Genomic DNA, 19,007 nt, shown 5'->3' with positions numbered 1-19,007 from the left:
AAGTAGAAGCGGGTGGAAATATTTGTTGGGACTAGCCTAGGCTACATAGTGAGATCTTGTCTCAACAAAACAAGAAAACGAAAAGAAGTGGGTTGTTTTTTTAAACCAGTCAGGACAGTGACTCAGCAGTTGTTCATGGCATGGCTGCTGTTTCCTAGGTCAACTGCTTTTGGGATACACCTGGCTAGGTAACACCCCCAACATCTGCAGCCTGATTGCTGCCAAACAGGCTTTCTCCAGTCGCTAATGAGGCCAGGTAGTTTTTCTTCCCTCCCAAGGGAGGAGAGAAGTTGTGATCTGTATCTGAGACATGTTCTGCCTCACGTCATAAAAAGCCCTTTCTTATATGGTGGGAAAAGGATGATGTCATAACCGGCCTTCCCACAGGGGAACGTGGGTCTGGTTTCTCTCTCTCTTTTTTTCTTTCTTTTCTTTTCTTTTTTTTTTTTTTTTTTTTTGAGACAGTCCTAGAACTCACTCTGTAGCCCAGGCTGGCCTCAAACTTACAGAGATCCACCTGCCTCTGCCTCCCAAGTGCTGGGATTAAAGGCGTACACCACCACCACCCGGCTGGATCTGGTTTCTTATTCCTTCCATCTGAGTAAACTCCAGGAGATCAGAGAAGGGTAGTGTGAAAAGTGAAACTGTTAAAACTGAAAAAAAAAAAAAAAAAAAAAACATAAGAGGGATTTTTTTTTTTAAAGAAAACTCAAAAGCCACAAAAGGAAAGACTGAATTTGACTGCATAAGAATTCTAAAGTCACGTGTGAAAGAGAGCATAAAGTTTGTTTTAAGACAAGAGGAAAACTCATTTTTTAGCACCTTCCTGGCCATAGGGAGCTATTTCTTCTCAATGAAGTTTGTTTGCTTGCCTTTCAAAAAAAACATTTAAAAAGTAAAAGGCAAGAAACTGCGCATACACATACTACTATTCATAACAGACGACATTTCTCTATTAATAAAAAGGGCTGTGTGGTGGGAGGGTCGAGTTTAAAGTAGTTGAAAGCTATAAGAAGCAATATAGATGCCAGTGTGTGTGTGTGTGTGTGTGTGTGTTTGTGTGTGTGGTGTGGGGGTATGTGGTGTGGGGGTGTGGGGGGTGGGGGGGGGTGTAGTGTTTGTATGTGGTGTGTGGGTGGGTGGGTGGGTGTTTGTGTGGGGTGTGTAGTGTGTGTGTGGGGTGTGTAGTGTGTGTGGGGTGTGTGTGGTGTTTGTGTGTGTGGTGTTTCTGTGGGTGTGTGTTTGTGTGTGTGTGTGTGTATGTGTAGTGTGTGTGTGTGGTGTTTGTGTGGTGTGTGGTGTTTGTGTGTGTGTGTGTGTGTGTGGTGTGTGTGTGTGTGTGTGGTGTTTGTGTGTGTGGTGTTTCTGTGTGTGTGTGTTTGTGTGTGTGTGTGTGTGTGTGTGTGGTGTTTGTGTGTGTGTGGTGGGGTGTGGTTCACATGGCAGGGATGGGACAGGGTGTGTGTTTGTGTGCACAGAGGCCAGAGGAGGGCCTCAGGAGTCCTCTGTCACTCCACACTTTATTTGACACCGGGGCTCCTGCTGTGGTGGCCAGCAAGCCCAGTGGTCCTGCTCCACACAATGCTGGGTAACAGGCGGCGTGACTGACCATTCCCACCTTACGGGGATGCTAGGGTCAAAGTCGGTCTTCGTGTTTGCACAGCAAGTGTGTCTCGCCTGCAGCCCCCAAATGACTTTAATCATATGGAGGAAATGCTCGCGTTCACTTCTGCTTGGGAAGTGAGATCACTTCAGTCTTTGTACCCAACCAACTGGCGAAAGCCACAGAACTGAGAAAACCCTGTGGTGAAGACCTGCAAGGTTGTCTAGTCACTAGTCTAGGCCCCAAGCAGGGACGGCTTCTTCTGTCTTTTGCTCTGGTGTGTCTACAGCACATAAAATAAAACCTGCCCAAGGTCGGACTCGATATTTTGTTTAATACAGGATCAGAACTTTGTAGAGAAGTGTGAGAGAACTTATCAAACATTGGATACACTCATAGTTTTGGCTCAAAGATGACAGGAAAAAACTGATTCTACAAATATGAACTTTATGTATTAAAATATTTGTAGATAGCCTTTGTAGGAATTTTGTAATTTTTTAAAGTTGGAGAGATGTCCACTGGTTACATTATGCTGGAGCATATGACACTGCAGAAGAGAATAAGAAAGCATTTTGTGTCTTTATGTACTGAAACGGAGCAGTCTCTTAAGACGGTTTTTTGTGGGTTTTGTTTGTGTTTGGAGACAGGACCTTGCTCTGTAGCTCAGGCTGGCCTAGAACTTGACCAGGTGGCCCTGACTAGCCACAGGCTTACCTTCCTCAGCCTCCAAAGTTCTCAGCTGTAACGCAGTAGGTTCCAATATACATAACTTTATACTGTTGGAGAGCAGATGTCACTCTCTGTGAAAAGAAGAAAGAGAATACACGTGTGTCTGCTTGTGTGTGGTTGTGTGTGAAACTGTTGGCAGCTGGCTGGCCACAGCCTGAGGAGGAGAACTAGAATAGAACAAAACATCTTTCTGCCTACTTTGAAGTTTCTACAGTGCACACACTGTCATAAGAACCACCACTGTCCACACACTGTCATAAGAACCACCACTGTCCACACACTGTCATAAGAACCACCATTGTCCACACACTGTCATAAGAACCACCACTGTCCACACACTGTCACTAAGAACCACCACTGTCCACACACTGTCACTGAGAACCACCATTGTCCACACACTGTCACTAAGAACCACCATTGTCCACACACTGTCACTAAGAACCACCGCTGTCCACACACTGTCACTAAGAACCACCGCTGTCCACACACTGTCACTAAGAACCACCACTGTCCACACACTGTCACTAAGAACCACCACTGTCCACACACAGCCATCATTGGCCAGCATGGTGGCGCACGCCTTTGATCCCAGTACTCAGGAGGCAGAGGCAGGTGGATCTCTGTGACTTCAAGGCCAGCCTGGGCTACAGAGTGAGTTACAGGTTAGCCTGGCTACCTATAGAAACCTCATCTGAAAGTACGAGAGGGACTAGAAAAGCAGAGGTGGGGTCAGCAGGAGCAGAGGTGGGGTCGGCAGGAGCAGAGGTGGGGTCAGCAGGAGTGGGAAGTGCAGCAGAGGTCACTGGGCATCATGTGTTCAAAATACATTATAGACATGTATGAAAAATATTGAAGTAAGGCGCATTATGTATAATTAATAAAAAGAAGTGTAAAAGAGGAAAATACCCAAGAATTGATGCTTCCTTGTCTTTAACGGAGGCGGTTCTTCCTGAATGACGACTGTCGGAACCTTTGCGTTTGTATGTGTTAGCTGAGCTAGCTCAGGCCCGCTCTGTGGCTCCTGCTCACAGAGGGAGCTCCAGTGGGAGATCAGCAGTGGACTGTGGTTTCTCTGACTTCGCATGCTCGTACTCGGCTCTTTGATGTCACATTTTTGCTTTCTAGATCAGAACTACAATAATGCCACGGCGCTTGTGATCACCTTCCCTGTCAGCAATTACTATAACGACACAGAGAAGCTCCAGAGGGCCCAGGCCTGGGAGAAAGAGTGAGTCACTCATGGGGCTGGACGTGGGCAGTGTGTGCACCTGAGATCTGAGTTATGGGATCGTTTTCACTTGGTAGTAGCTATACTAAGAAGTCTTTGAACAAATTTACCTAGAAGCAGGCGGTTTAAACAGGTATTTGTGTGCAAGAATACAGACATATTCATACACCTTTGTACAGTCCACTTATTTTGAGTATTCCATTTAAGGCTTCCCTCAGCCAGTCGAATGTTCTGTTAGCATAAATACTGTTCCCTTTAGCTGTCCTGCCCACCCCGTCTCCTCAGCCTCTCACCCACAGTGCTAGGCAACCACAAATCTGCCTTTTGTCCTCATAGACCTTACTGCTGTGAAATGTTGTATATGGTTTATATATGTGGACTTTCACGTCTGGCTTCCCCTGCTCATGTGTTCAAGGTTGTCCATATAGTGAACTGTCAATGCTTTGTTGCTCGTTTTTGTCCAGCTGCTCCACTGTATAATCACACCACATTTTACTTGTGCATTTATCATTGACACACATTTGGGTTGCATCAGTCTTTGGACTGTTCTGAAGAATGGCTCTGTGCATGTTTGTATATGCACTTTTATCAGACCTATTTTCATTTCCTTTGGAGACAGACTTATCTCCGTAGGAACAGAATCACTGGGGCTTACCGTAACCCTGCTTTAACTGTTTGAAGACTGATTGGTGGATTCCACTGTGTGGTGATGCCCATCTGTGCTTGCATGCTTTATTTGACCTTTTCATGCCGGCTGTTCCGATGAGTGGCACTGAGCAACGTTTTCTGATTTCTTTTTTGTGATTTAGACTGTCCTGTGTGGCCCAGACTGGCCTTGAACCTGCTGTGTAGTGGAGGATGGTTTTGAACTTCTGACCCTCTTGCCTCCGCCTCCCGAGTGCTAGGATCACAGGCTTGCACCACCTGTTTTGTGCAGACCCAGGGGTAGAACCCAGGGTTCCACGCATGCTCAGCGGGTGCTCCACCATGGGAGCCAGCCCTGTGGTTTGCATTTTCTTGATTAAAAATCTCAAGCATCTTTTCATGAACTTTTTCTCCATATCCTTTTGTCCCCCTTTAATTGAATTGTCTGTATTTTTTATTATTTAGAGTTGTAAAATTCTGATATATATTCTAGGTAGAAGTCAGTCCCTTATCAGATATGTGATTTCAAGATATTTCCTCCATTTCTGTGGTTCTCCCGCTTTACGCTTTTGAAGGTCAGATTTTTCCTTGCATTGCCTTACTTTTCATGTATCCATGATCCAACACAATAACAGATTTATTCTTGTGTTTTCTTCTGAGAATTTTATAATGTTAACTCCTCTGCTTGATCCATTTGAATCTTTCACACCAAGGCCTCTATCCTAGGCAAATGTTTTGCCATGGAGCTACATACACAGCCCTTGGTTTGAGACCAGGTTTTGCTATAGAGCTCAGGCTAGCCCTTGACAGCCCTACACCCCCACTCCCAGCCCATTAATTCTTGTGTATGGCATGAGGTAAGGATCAGCTTCACTCTTTGCATATAGCTAGTCATCTAATTGTCTTTAACCATTTTCTCTCCACGGTGGAGTGGTCATGGCATCCTCATCAGACACAGTATGTCCGTAGGTCTTGCTGTCATGGTTTTGTCTGTCTGTCTGTACTATGCCAGTGTCACACTTTGTTGATCGCTGTGCTAAGTTTGGAATTAGAAAATGGGAGTCCTTCTTTGTGCATCTCAGTCTGTTATGGCTGCTTGGCCTTGCAATTGCATGTGAACTTTAGAAACCGCTTGTGATGTCCGATAGTCATCATAATAAGAAATCAGATGGGATCTGCGGTGGTGTTGAACTTATATATCTGCCTTTAAAACTTTGCTCTGTGAGTGTGTATTCATTAAGCCTGCCATGGTGGTGATGCCAGTGACCCCAGTACTCAGGCTGAGGCAAAGGGATCACTGAACTCAGAAATCCTAGACCAGCTTGGGCTTATAATGAGAGGTGTCTCTGAAAACCAAACCAAACCAAAACAAACAAACAAACAAACAAAATACAGCAAAACCGTGAGCCAATTTTAAACATCTTCTGAACAGTACAGTAGAACAGTAGAATTTCAGGACTGGGGTTACAGTTAGGGGTGGAGCGCTGACCTTAGGATGCCCGGGGTCTTGTGTTTGGGGCTCCACATCACCACAAAAGGCAGACCGGTCAGCAGCTGGAATTTGCTCACAGTCTCAGGGCATCTCCCCAGGCTCCTGGGCAGAGTTAAGCAGGATGGCGTTTGTCATGAATGTTGAGACTGCTCTTACTCAACTATTGTGTAGTTTTTAATTAAAAATGTAAAAACTTGTTTGCTCTTTAGGTTTATTAGGTTTGTGGAAAACTACAGGAATCCCAATCTGTCCATCTCTTTCATCGCTGAGCGAAGCATTGAAGACGAGCTCAATCGGGAAAGTAAGAGTGACGTGTTCACCATTGCCATCAGCTACGCCATCATGTTTCTGTACATCTCCCTGGCCTTGGGACACATCCAGAGCTGCAGCAGGCTTCTGGTACGTGTGAGGGGCACGTGGGGAGGGTGTTAGAGGCCGTGAATAGCTGTGCTAGAAATGACAGTACGAACCGTGGGTGCCACGTTTCCTCTCCTTACTAATTCACTTCCCAAGCTGCCTCGTGTGTGTGGGGTCTCAGTGAACATCGCGCTCACAGGGCTTTCTGTCTTCTGCATCTGGGATCTTCACTGTAAACCTCAGGTTTACTTCACGCAAACTGCGTTTTTGTTTTGTTTTGTTTTTTCCTGTTTGCCCATGCCATTGCCTGTGAGCGCATGAACTTTGTTGTTAGGGAGAAACCTGGAAGTCTTTCTGTGTCCTCTCGCACTGTGGACTGCACGTTTAACTCCTGTTTTGGACAGACCCTGTAACAGGCAGGACAAAGAGCTCTCTGATGACCTCTGCCTTTGCCTGATATCAGGTGGACTCTAAAATCTCGCTGGGCATCGCGGGGATCCTGATAGTGCTGAGCTCAGTGGCCTGCTCCCTGGGCATCTTCAGCTACATGGGGATGCCACTGACCCTCATTGTCATCGAAGTCATCCCATTCTTGGTGCTGGCTGTCGGAGTGGACAACATCTTCATTCTGGTGCAGACCTACCAGGTAAGTCTTCGTTGCCTCAGGGAGCTCAGACTTCCAGGCTCTGGTGTTTGTGAATGCCTGCCCAGCAAGTACACACCACACACACACACACACACACACACACACACACACACACACCACACACACACACACACACACACACACACACCACCACACACCACACACACACACACACCACACACACACCACACACACACACACACACACCACACACACACACACACACACACACACACACACACACACACACACACACCGCCCCACTGCCTGTAACAATACAGACAGCTTCACATCCTTTTCCTCAGCAGCTCCTTGGTGTCTCTGATTTGTCATGCATATCGTGGGACCAAGAATTTCAGCCCGTTCTTTGATGTGTGGAACAGATAGAAAATAAGAATTTGGTATTACATGCCATTTTCACATGTGTTTATAAGAACTGACACCAAGGAAATCATTTCAAGTATGAGTGATGTTGAACTGATTCCAGACACATAGCAGATTTGCGGTGTCCTGAGGCACCGCGGACGGCACAGGGGCCACACAGTCTGCCGTTGTAGAACGCGGTCTCGTTTGCCTGGGGTCTGTCATCGTCTGAGTGGAGACTCAGCGGCATCCACCCTCCTGCAACCCACATGCCAGTGGTTGTCTGATGGCCTGAGCCCGGGTTGGTGATCTCCAGTTCACCAGGCGGAGTGGCTGGGCAGTTCACCGGCCTAGCTGCTGCAGCTGCTCATCCAGCCATCCCCCCCATTACCCCGAGTTAACACTAGACAGGAGCGAGATGGCGTTTCCATTGCAGAGAAATTGTAATAGTGCATTTTTCTTTGCTTCAAGAGAGATGAACGTCTTCAGGAGGAGACCCTGGATCAGCAGCTGGGCAGGATCCTTGGGGAAGTGGCCCCTACAATGTTCCTGTCGTCCTTTTCTGAGACCTCGGCGTTCTTCTTTGGTAATTGTCTGTGGGTTGTGCTCTAGCTTGCTGGGTATCTGACCATGGCCCTGTGCTGCTCCCGTTTGTGAGCTGTTTCGTATTGGAGTGCCGCCTGCTGGACCGCAATGTCTGGGGATCGGCAGTGTCTCGGGAGTCAGCTCTCAAGTGCTCTCTCTGCTGTGTGTCCCAGGAGAGTAGTGATGCTGGGATTCAAGATGACAGAGACTCGGGCTCTTCTGCCTCCTCCGCTTCTTGTGCCTGTAGCACGTGTTAGGATTGGAAGATGGCATCCCTGTGTGGCCTCGGGGACCTTGGCAGTGCCACGCACATTGGCGTACAGGAGGTTCTGCCTTTGTTTCCAGACGCGCTTCCTCCCTGAACACAAGCTCCCCGGGCAACAGGCTCGTTACTGAGCGGAGCTGCTTGAGGTGCCTCAGTACAGGAGCCAGAATGAGCCGGTTCCTCGGGGAGTCCTCGGTGCAGAGCCATCACTGAGTAGTGATGCTGCCGACCCCGCCCGTCTCCAAAGTGTCGACAGAGACACTGACTCAGTCCCTGTAGAGACTGGACGAGGCTGCAAGTCTGTGCTGAGGAGACAGTCTCTCCTTGTCTGAGGCCACAGGCCGCAGTGCCCACGTGACCGCCAGCTCTCACACGGGCCTTTGCAGGCGAGTTAGCTTTCATGCTGGCTCCTCGCCGCTCTGCATTTCTACAGAGAGAATCTTGGAAGCCTGTGGTCTTGACTGTGCCCCTGACAGGCACAGGGGCCGCAGGGAACGAGCATTTCACTTTTCTTCTAAGGAAAGCAGGGCAGGCGTGTGTGCCCATGGTGGCAGCGGAGACGGAGCCCAGCATCGGCCCGACCTCAGCAGACTTGACCGTTTGCTTTGGCACCCTCAGGACGGCACACGTCCATCTAAAGAGGCAGATGCCAGCGTTTGTTTGTAGGATCATGTGGCCAGCCCAACATCACAAAGTTTGATTTTTTTTTAATCGCTAAAGGATATGGCGAATCTAGATTTTTGTTTAAACCTTATTCCACTATTAAACACTGACGACCTATTAAAAAGTTTTGATCCTAAAATGATGGGTATCGTGTGGGTCATATGTGCACAGCAGCACGGTCCCGAGAGCCGCAGTCCTCTGAGTGGTGTGACTGCCTTCCTCTCCCTGCAGGGGCGCTGTCCTCGATGCCGGCCGTCCACACCTTCTCTCTGTTTGCGGGCATGGCGGTCCTCATCGACTTCCTCCTTCAGATTACCTGCTTTGTGAGCCTCTTGGGCTTAGATATTAAGAGGCAAGAGGTAAGATCCAGGATCTGTGTGAGTCTAAAGTCTGGGTCATGTCAAGGGTCTTTCCACATCCTCGTCCTCTCTGTACCCTCAGAAAAACCGGCTAGACATCCTGTGCTGTGTCAGAGGTGCTGACGACGGAAGAGGCATCCAGGCCTCCGAGAGCTTCCTGTTCCGCTTCTTCAAGAACTCCTTTGCCCCCCTTCTGATGAAGGACTGGCTGCGACCAGTTGTGGTGCGGACTTTTCTGTGGCTTCTCTGTCTCCCTCTCTCCACAGCTGTGCCGCACGCCTGCTGAGGCTTGGGATGGCGATTCCAATCACTGTTAACACACTGCCAAAGTACAGAGGCAGCAAGCAGTACGGTAGCGAGGTCCTCTCTGCGGCTTGTTTGTTTGTTTGCTTTTGTTTTTTGAGATGGGATTTCTCTGTGTCCTGGAGCTTTCTCTGTAGCCCAGGCTGGCCTCGAACTCACAGAGATCTGCCTGCCTCTGTCTCCCGAGTGCTGGGATTAAAGGTGTGCGCCACCACCGCTGGGCTGTCCTTGGATTTTCTATCTTATTCTAGCAAAGTCTGGCTTTGGACTGGGAATGCAGTTCAGTGGTAGAGTGCTTGCCCAGCCTTATGCAAGGCATGGGGTTCAACCTCTAATGCCACCAAAAAGAAAATAGTACCATGTCTTTTGTCTGTGAGGTTTTATTTCTGTTCTTCAGTTTTTTGTTACATTAGCAACTGGTGTCTTGCCATTTGCTTTTCCTTCCAGGTAGCTGTGTTTGTGGGTGTTCTGTCATTCAGCATTGCAGTCGTGAACAAAGTAGAAATTGGATTGGATCAGTCTCTCTCAATGCCAAATGTAAGGCGCTTTCTTTTCTTTAACTTTTAGCTGATAATGTGTCGTTTTCAGAGCATGTGTGTGGGTGCTAATGCTTGCTTCTGCATGCAGATCATGTAAGGGGCGACAGTGAACTCCAGGGCTCTGCTGGAGCGGGCCACTGGCCCTATGCACTCACACCGTTCTTCATGGCACAGCCTTAGGGATGGAGCAGCCAGTCTCCTGAGGTCACCTCATGAGGTCCCCTCTGGTTGGGGCTTAGCAGCAGTGCACACTGGGACCTGGGGACGAGAACCATGAGTCTAGGTTGGCGGCTCGTGGTCCCTCTTTTATCTTAGTAGTCTCCATCTCCTTTTGTTCCCTCCAAACGTACTCTTCTCTTCTTTGGTCTTCTTTCAGGATTCCTACGTGATCGATTATTTCAAATCACTCGGGCAGTACCTGCACTCGGGTCCGCCTGTGTACTTTGTCCTGGAGGAAGGTCATAACTACACTACCCACAGAGGGCAGAACATGGTCTGCGGCGGCATGGGCTGTGACAATGACTCCCTGGTACAGCAGATATTTAACGCAGCCGAGCTGGACGCCTAGTCAGTATCAGGACTGCCTGGTCCTTTGTACTTCTTTTTCTCTTTGATGTGTTTATTTTGAGATAGGGTCTCCCTGTGTAGCCCAGGCCAGTCTTGAACTCGGAGCTTGTCCCGTCTCAGGCTCCTGGGAGTTAGGGCTGCAGACCAGATGTGCATCACCGTGTCCAGCTTTGGTCTTTTAGCACAAACAGGCCAAAGGAGGAACTCTGGCCAGAATCAACTCAGGCCTGAAATTTCTCACTAAAAACAGATTTTTTGGTAAAGTTGCTTTTTGTTGTTGTATTTCAAAAAGTCTGTTAGACCAGGTTTCCTGTGCACAGAGCAGGCGCGTTGGCCACGCATCGTCTTGAAGGTTTGTGTCCAGTCACGCCAGTGCAGCAGTGCCACAGGGGAGAGAAGGACTGAAGTCTCCAGGGAGTCCCCCAAGTCAGTCGATTTCTCCTTTCTCAGCACCCGCATAGGCTTTGCCCCCTCGTCCTGGATTGACGATTACTTTGACTGGATCACGCCACAGTCCTCCTGCTGCAGACTCTACAATGCCACTCACCAGTTTTGCAACGCCTCTGGTACTTTGATCTCCTTTTCTAGAGCTTTCCTTTTTTTTATTTCAGAAAAATGGTAGCATCCCTTAACCATTTCACTTTGCCTTAGTTTGTGCCTGTTGTCCGTGTTGGGGCCGCATCTCCTTCCCTTTGTCGGTATCCTTCTCCTGAGCCATGCATGCACATGCCCTGGCTCAGGACTGCAGATCCAGGACACCTGGGTCCCCATCAGGCCTCGCATCTTGTGCAGATCATGTTAATTTTCTCCATGAAAGCTGACAGTCCTATGCTGTTTGGTGTTCCTCGGAACAGGGCGCCTCCTTCAGGAGGGTTTGCTGGATGGTTTGATGAAATGATGGTCTGGTGTTTATTGCACTGTGAAATCACACGGAGCTGAAGCATCTGAAGGAGGGAAGGGTGCAGGAAAGCATTGTACCTCATCCTAAGTGTTTGTTGTTACTGTTGTTTTTGTTTAAATCTTGAGGCTCATTTTTCTAATGATTGGCTCTCCTCTGTTGCCAGTGATTGACCCAACCTGTGTCCGCTGCAGACCTCTGACTCCAGAGGGCAAACAGAGGCCTCAAGGGAAAGAGTTCATGAAATTCCTGCCCATGTTCCTTTCCGATAACCCCAACCCCAAGTGTGGCAAAGGGTAAGTGCTGCAGAGCCCTGTCAGATAAGCATCCACCATAGCTTTAACTTGAAATAGGAGACAGAGTCTGGATGAACAGGCTTGTGGGAAGGGCCTCTCTCTACCCTGTCTCAGTCCTGTAAAAGCGGAGACCCCGTTTAAAGAAAACTCATCAGTTTTCGCAGATTTAATCCTCACTGGGCACTCATTTTCCATGCTGTGGTTCCTGTCCTGACCCTGGCTGGGTATGTGGATGGAGGCAGATTCCTGTGCATATCACGAAGGAGCAGAGGCCAGGGTGGACACACTGGAGAGTGAGAGGCCCATGGCAGTCCCATTGTGCCAGTGGGCTGAAGGAACAGCATCTCCGCTTTGGTAATGTTGCCACAGTTTAAGGTTTAGGTTCTTCTAATCCCTGCTACCCCAGCCATGTGAAAGTATGAGCTGTCTGAATCCTCAGCCAGCCAGACCACCTGTCTTAGTTAGGTTCCTATTGCTGTGAAGAGACACCATGACCACAGCAACTCGTATAAAGGAAAACATTTAATTGGGGCTGGCTTACAGTTTCAGAGGTTCGGTCCATTATCACCTTGGTGGGCATGGCAGTGTGCAAGCAGACATAGTGCTGGAGAAGGAGCTGAGAGTTCTATATCTTGATCCACAGGCAGCAGAATGAGATTGTATCCACATTGGGCATGGCTTGAACACAGAAGACCTTAAAGCCTGCTCCCTATAGTGACAAACTTCCTCCAACAAGGCCACACCTCCTAATAGTGCCACCCTTTACATGCTTATGGGGGCTAATTACATTCTAACCACCACATTCCACTCCTGGGTTCCCATAGACTTGTAACAATATCATAATGCAAAATTTATTTAGTCCAACTTCAAAAAGTTCCCATAATTTATAATAGTTTCAAATGTGTTTAAAAGCCTAAAGTTCCAAGTCTCTTCTGAGATTTATGCAATCTCTTAACTCTAACCCCCTGTAAAATCAAAATGAAAAATCAGATCACATACTTCCAACATATTATGACACAGGATATACATTACCATTCCAAAACATAGGAAATGGAGCATATTGAGGAAATACTAGACCAAAGACCAAAAACCAGCTGGGCAAACTCCTATAGTCAGAAGTTTTCCTGTGTTCCAGCTGGCCAGTGGTCAGGACAAATCTCTCCCACTCTCATCCTCCAAGTAAGCACACAGAGGCTTATATTAATTATAACTGCTTGGCCATCAGCTCAGGCTTATTACTGACCAGCTCTTACACTTAAATTAACCCATAATTCTTATCTATGTTTAGCCACGTGGCTTGGTACCTTTTCTCAGTTCTGCCTTGTCATCTTGCCTCCTCTGTGTCTGGCTGGCAACTCCTGACTCAGCCTTCCTCTTCCCAGAATTCTCCTTGTCTGCTTGCCCTGCCTATACTTCCTGCCTGGCTACTGGCCAATCAGCATTTTATTTATCAACCAATGAGAGCAACACACATTCACAGCATACGGAATGACATCCTACAGTAACTCCCCTTTTCTGTCTAATCAAAAAGAAAAGTTTTAACTTTAACATAGTAAAATTACATATAACAAAACAGTTATCAAGCAAGAATTACAGTTACAATATCTAGTCTGTTTGTATTTGGCAAAATTAAAGAAAATATTCTATCTATCCTATATTTGTGAGCCTAAAGTTTCATATCTAATTTATCTTTTATTATGAGTAAGGAAAATTATAATTATAACTATCTAGTCTTCAACTACATTCAAGACCCAGAAGGATATACTAGTACCTAAGTAAACAGGAAGTACATTGTAAGCAACTTCCAAAAATCTATAATGACAGAGACAGCTAGACAGTCACCCAAAGTTCCTCTGCAATGTTGGGGCATCCATCTTCAGCTTATAGGCCTAGAGTCTCTAAGTCGCTTTTCTCTGTGTCCTGCAGAATCAACACATATCCACAGCATACAGAACGACATCCCACAGTAAACTCCAAACTCTGCATCTCCATGTGATGTCAAAATGCTTTCCAGATCTCCAATTCCTTTTAGCTTTGTTGACTGCAGCACACTTCTTTCCCTTGGGCTGGTTCCACCCCTGTTAGCAGCTTTCCTTGGCAGTTACCCCACAGCTCTGGCATCTACAGCATCTTGGGGTCTCCAAGGCAATCCATGCTTTACCTTCACAGCTTCACACAGTGGCCTCTGTAGGTCTCCGTTCAGGGACACCCCTGACACACATGTGGCCTCAGTGGCCTTCCTTGGTCATGGAGGAAGATTCCATAACCCATTTCTTCCATCCTTGACTCTAAAGCCAGAACCATGTGGCCAAAGCTGCCATGTTCTGCTGCTTGCTGGGGCTGGGACATGTTCCCCTTGTTCAATTACATCTTCACCAGCTTTCTGTTTTCCATGGTTTCCTTCACTGCCTAAGCTTAGCTGACCTGGAACTTGATCGGTAGAATAGGCTGGCCTCAAACTTAGAGACCCGCTTGCCTCTGCCTCCTGAGTGCTGGGATTAAAGATGTGCATCACCACACCAGGCTCTAAAACTTTTTCTTTAGTCCCTTTTCACAAGTTGGAAGCTTAGCTGGGTGGGATCTTGCCCTGAGGTCACTACTCCCTTTATTCCATTTCTTTATCTGTTTATCTCCTTGGCTTAGCATCATTACACTTATGGTGGCCTTTTTCTCTTCAAATTGTACATTTTGTATTTTTCCTTGCTCAGCTTGCTCCTTTTCATTATAAATTCTCTTTAGAGTTAACACTAGTAACAACACAACAGAGGTTACTAGGTTGTTCTGAGATTTCCTCTGCCAATCCAAACTCTTCACTTTAGGCTCAGGCAGACTTTTCAGGCAAGGGCAAAAGGCAACTACATTCTTCACCAAAATATCACAAGAACAATCTCTAGGCCACATATTAATATTCTTCTCCTCTGAAACCTCTTGAGCCAGGCCCCCGCAGTTCAAATCACCCTCAGTACCACTGTCTTCCATGCTCCTACTAATATGGCCCATTAAGCATTGCTTTAAATATTCCACTGATTTCCTGTCCCAAAGTCTAAATTCCTCCAAAGAAGAGCATGGTCAGGCCTATCACAGCAACACTCCAGTCCCTGGTACCTACTTCTGTTTTTACTTTGGGAGCCTATTGCTGTGAAGAGACACCATGACGGTGGCAACTCTTATAAAGGAAAACATTTCATTGGGCCGGCTTACAGTTTCAGAGGTTTAGTCCATCATCATCATGGTAGTACATGGTGGCATGCGGACAGACATGGTGCTGGAGAAGGAGCTGAGAGTTCTACATCTTTGATCTGCAGGCAGCAGGAAGAGAACTCAGACACTGGGCAGTATCTTAAGCATAGGAGACTTCAAAACCCACCTCCACAGTGACACACTTCCCCCAACAAACCACACCTCCTAATAGTGCCACTCCCTGTGAGCTTACAGGGGCCAGTTACATTCAAACCACCACACTGCCCATTGCCCACATGGACAGGAACATGTGGGCCCTTGTCTGGTCCAGAAAAAGTAAAGATAAGAGGATTGATTGGGAAGCTTTTGTAGGTGAAAGCTGACTACCACATGTGTGTGGTGCGACTCACGTGATGTGCTTGATTTTTATAAGAATCACATTTGAGCAGTCTTCTTACCTGTGTGTGTCATGTCTGTTTTGAGATTTCTGCTAGTTCTGGTGAAGACTACCTCTAAAAATAAGAGAAGAGTAGATCTTAGAACTTGCTTTGCTCGTGATTATCGAGGTTATTCTGGAATTTTCTTCCAGAGCATGGGAGTTCTTTGCAATTCAGTTAGAAAGTAATAGCCAAAGTAGTACTCCCGTGTAGTGTCATGCCAAACCCTCACTGGCCTTGACCCATTTCACACTCCCAGCCCGTGGGCATGTGCTGGTATGCCCATTCACAGAGGGGTTGTTGGGGCTGAGGTGAGGGGTGGGTTCGAGTCCAGGTCCTTGCCCCTTTTCCCCTGTGAGAGCGGTGCCAGGTCAGCTCTGCATGATGTTTGGTTTTGAAGGAACCGGATGGAGAAACAGTAGCAGCTCTGCACCACACAGACCGCAGCAGTAAGATAATGAATAAGACAAAGCCTCCTCATCCATCTGACCTCCGAGGGAGGTCACCCTGAGTGCTCGTGTCCTACCGTCTACTCAACCATAGCCTTTCTGACACGCCTGGCTCTCCCCAGGGGACATGCTGCTTACGGCTCGGCTGTTAACATCATCGGAGATGACACTTACGTGGGGGCCACTTACTTCATGACCTACCACACTGTACTTAAGACCTCTGCTGACTATATTGATGCCATGAGAAAAGCCCAGCTTGTAGCCAGTAACATCACAGAAACCATGAGATCTAAGGGGAGTAACTACCGCGTGTTCCCGTACAGGTAAAGCACGGAGGGTTATTTGGGGGTGAGGTGGGGGTGGGTTGCAGATCCCTAGCTCTCATTCTGACACCTGCTTTACCCTTAGCCAGGAGTGGTGTATGTGGGGCATTTGAGGTGAGCAAGGCCAAGAGCTGGAGATCTGCTATGCTCTGGGGACCACGGGCACCGGATTTAGTGTGCTGCCCCAGCCCAGGAGACACATGAAGTACCACAGAGCAGGGACACAAGGGACATGCCAGTCAGCAGCTGGCAGGGACCTCTGCCTGCTCAGGACCCCGGGTAGTGCTTTGATAGACTTTTCATTTGCTGGGGTTAGAGTTTTTGTTTTCTAGTTGCTGCTGCTGCTGCTTTTTCCTCGAAAAATAAGGAAGGTGGAGCAAACAAACGATTGCTTTTCTCAGACAGTCGGCGTGATCTCAGTTGAAGAATGGCAGCCTCTCTGGGGGCAGCCTCTTGGTGTGGCTGTTGGGAGTGCGGGTCCTAATTCTCAGCCCGAGCTGGCTAACAGTGCCACAGCCCAGGGTGGCTCCCAGAGCAGACTGGGTCATTTGTTTCTTTTCCTAACAACCAGTGGAATTCTTTGGAAGTGTTTATGAGGCAGCAGGGAATTAGTCTTGTAAGTGAAAACTGTATGTAAACACCCGTTTGCAGTTAGTTTCCGGTCGTTCTTTGGATGTCAGTGGCCATCAAAGATAGTGGGGTGGCTCTAGGTGCATCGTGCCCATCCAGGTGGTTTCCCGGGGTGTCTGTTACCTTTCAGCAGTCTCCTCACTTTGCAGGGTGGCAGGGTAGAGAGGGTGACCCCAGGAATGCGAGCTCTAACCAGACTCTCCTCCCCAGCGTGTTCTACGTCTTCTATGAACAGTACCTGACCATTATTGACGACACCATCTTTAACCTGAGTGTGTCTCTGGGCTCCATATTTCTGGTGACCTTGGTGGTTCTGGGCTGTGAGCTGTGGTCTGCAGTCATCATGTGTATCACCATAGCCATGATCCTGGTCAACATGTTCGGTGTTATGTGGCTGTGGGGCATCAGTCTGAATGCTGTTTCCTTGGTCAACTTGGTGATGGTGAGTCCTGCTCTACTCTGACTTTCCTGTGACCTTGCATGAATTGCTCCTTGGGTTTCATGTAAGTTCCCAGGGGGCCTGGAGTGCTGTAGCTGCCGTTTGTTCTTAGTGCACAGGGAGAGATGGGATGAGGGCTTGAGTCCAGCTGGCACGGAGGGAGCACTAAGAACATCTGGAGCGGAAGCTCACCAACAGTTTCTGAAGCCGGGCAATCCCCGCGCTCAGGTGGCTGAGGCAGGAGGCTTGCAAGTTCAAGGCTGCAATCTTCTCTCCTTCTCTTTGCAACTGTAGTGAGTAGGGTTGTTCATGGTGCTGAGACGTGAAAATGTGGTTCCATGATCTGGTGTGGGTGCACTGTCTCCATCATTCAGAAAGGACAACAAAGCCATGTGACCTGGTGTGATGGCACACACTTATAATCCCAGCGTTCAAGAGGCTGAGATAGGACTCCTGCCAGTTAGAGGCCAGCCTCAACCACACAGTGAGTTCCAGACCAGCCTGGAATTGGCTGGAACAAATCGAGATCCTGTCTCAAAAACGACAAACAAAGGCCGGGGTAACTCACTCAGTGTGGTAGAGTGCTTGCACAGGATGATGAATCCTGAGTTCAGTCCCTGGCATACAGAAGCTCTGGAGTGCACACCTGTAGCCCCCGCCCGGGGAGGCAGAGTGAGAGGGTCAGGAGTTCAAAGTCCTCCCTTAGGAGCACAGCACATTTGAGGCCAGTCAGAACTAAATGAGCTTCTGTCTGAAAAGCAAGAACCCTGTAGCCTACCGACCTCAAGACACCCGAGCTGCACTTACCAGGTTATTCTGTAAGGCTTCCTGTAGAGTTGCCAGGCAGTTGGAAAGTATTGAGGATGGAGCCAGGCATGGTGGGCACACCTTTAACCCAGCACTCGGGAGGCAGAGGCAGGCGGATCTGAGTTTAACACCAGCCTGGTCTACAGAGCAATCTGGACAGCCAGATTACATGGGGAAACCTTGTCCCGAAAAACAACAACAAAAACAAAGTATTGAAGACATGAGCTTGAAAAGTGTTAATGAAAGGTAAACATTCAGATGAGAACACCTTCAGAGTGGTAACGCAAAGGAAGAAGTGTGCTGGCACAGTGGCAAGAATAGGTAACCCTGGAAAGTTTCCAGAGAAGTCCATCGAAGCCAAGATGCTGCAGTTAAGTGGAGCTCTGGGTAGTGCCCAGAGAACTTCAGAGTTTCCTGCTGTGGTTGGGGGAATTTTCAGCTGAAAAAGATCTGTTCTCACAGGAATGCTTTATTTCAGAGCTGTGGCATTTCTGTGGAGTTCTGCAGCCATATAACAAGAGCATTCACGATGAGTACCAAAGGGAGCCGAGTGAGCCGAGCGGAAGAGGCGCTGGCCCACATGGGTAGTTCTGTGAGTATCTAGGCCCCAGGAGAGGTGGGGCCTACAACAGGGTGCCTCTCAGAGACTGGCTGCCTCTCAGAGACACACAAATTGAGTAGGTAAAGCAGAATTTGGATCCATTCCTTAAACGGCAGCTCCAGCAATGACAAAATTTCAGTTCACTAAATAGCTAGCTACATCTTGAACAGACCTGTAGCTCCTCAGAATTGTCCTTGTGTGGTCTCTTATAAGCAGCTGGATGGCTTAAACAGGACACTGAGGAAATCTAGACCTAAGAGAGCTGGACGCCAGCACTGTGTGGTGACGGCGAGGATTTCCTAAGTCGCTGCGTCCACTGAGCTCTGTAGTTGATACCTGGAGGTCTTGGATGCAGCTCCTTATCCCTGTGCTCCCCATCAGTCACTTGGCCGCTGTGGAAAACAGTAGTAGATTGAAAACTTAAGCATTTGCTTTGTGACGTCAGATACTTAAAGTATTTCCCAGGCCAGTAAGAGAGCTCAGCAGGTCAAAGGAGCTTGTTCTGCAAGCCTGGTTTGGATCTCCAAAACCCACGTCAAAAATGGAGAGTGAGAAATGACTCTGTCACAAAGCTGTCCTCTGAGCTCCCATGCATGCTGCTTG

The 19,007-nt window shown here is 48.0% G+C and overlaps 1 protein-coding gene across 1 annotated transcript in view; it reads left to right on the top strand.

The window, feature by feature from the left end:
* The window catches only part of Npc1 (NPC intracellular cholesterol transporter 1), a 51,996-nt gene that overhangs the window by 30,192 nt on the left and 2,797 nt on the right, over window positions 1–19,007 (top strand). Inside the window, 13 exon segments of the mRNA XM_028876685.2 lie at window positions 3,458–3,560; window positions 5,907–6,096; window positions 6,518–6,700; window positions 7,535–7,649; window positions 8,808–8,935; window positions 9,018–9,158; window positions 9,686–9,775; window positions 10,154–10,344; window positions 10,795–10,910; window positions 11,409–11,538; window positions 15,727–15,927; window positions 16,768–16,999; window positions 18,282–18,395. Of these exon segments, the coding sequence (XP_028732518.1) occupies window positions 3,458–3,560; window positions 5,907–6,096; window positions 6,518–6,700; window positions 7,535–7,649; window positions 8,808–8,935; window positions 9,018–9,158; window positions 9,686–9,775; window positions 10,154–10,344; window positions 10,795–10,910; window positions 11,409–11,538; window positions 15,727–15,927; window positions 16,768–16,999; window positions 18,282–18,395 (1,934 nt within the window).

The sequence above is a fragment of the Peromyscus leucopus genome, chromosome 19 (assembly GCF_004664715.2).
Source record: "Peromyscus leucopus breed LL Stock chromosome 19, UCI_PerLeu_2.1, whole genome shotgun sequence".
In the NCBI taxonomy this organism is placed as follows: domain Eukaryota; kingdom Metazoa; phylum Chordata; class Mammalia; order Rodentia; family Cricetidae; genus Peromyscus; species Peromyscus leucopus.
The sequence above is the reverse complement of the archived record's forward strand: the minus strand, read 5'-3'. Positions and strand labels throughout refer to the sequence as shown.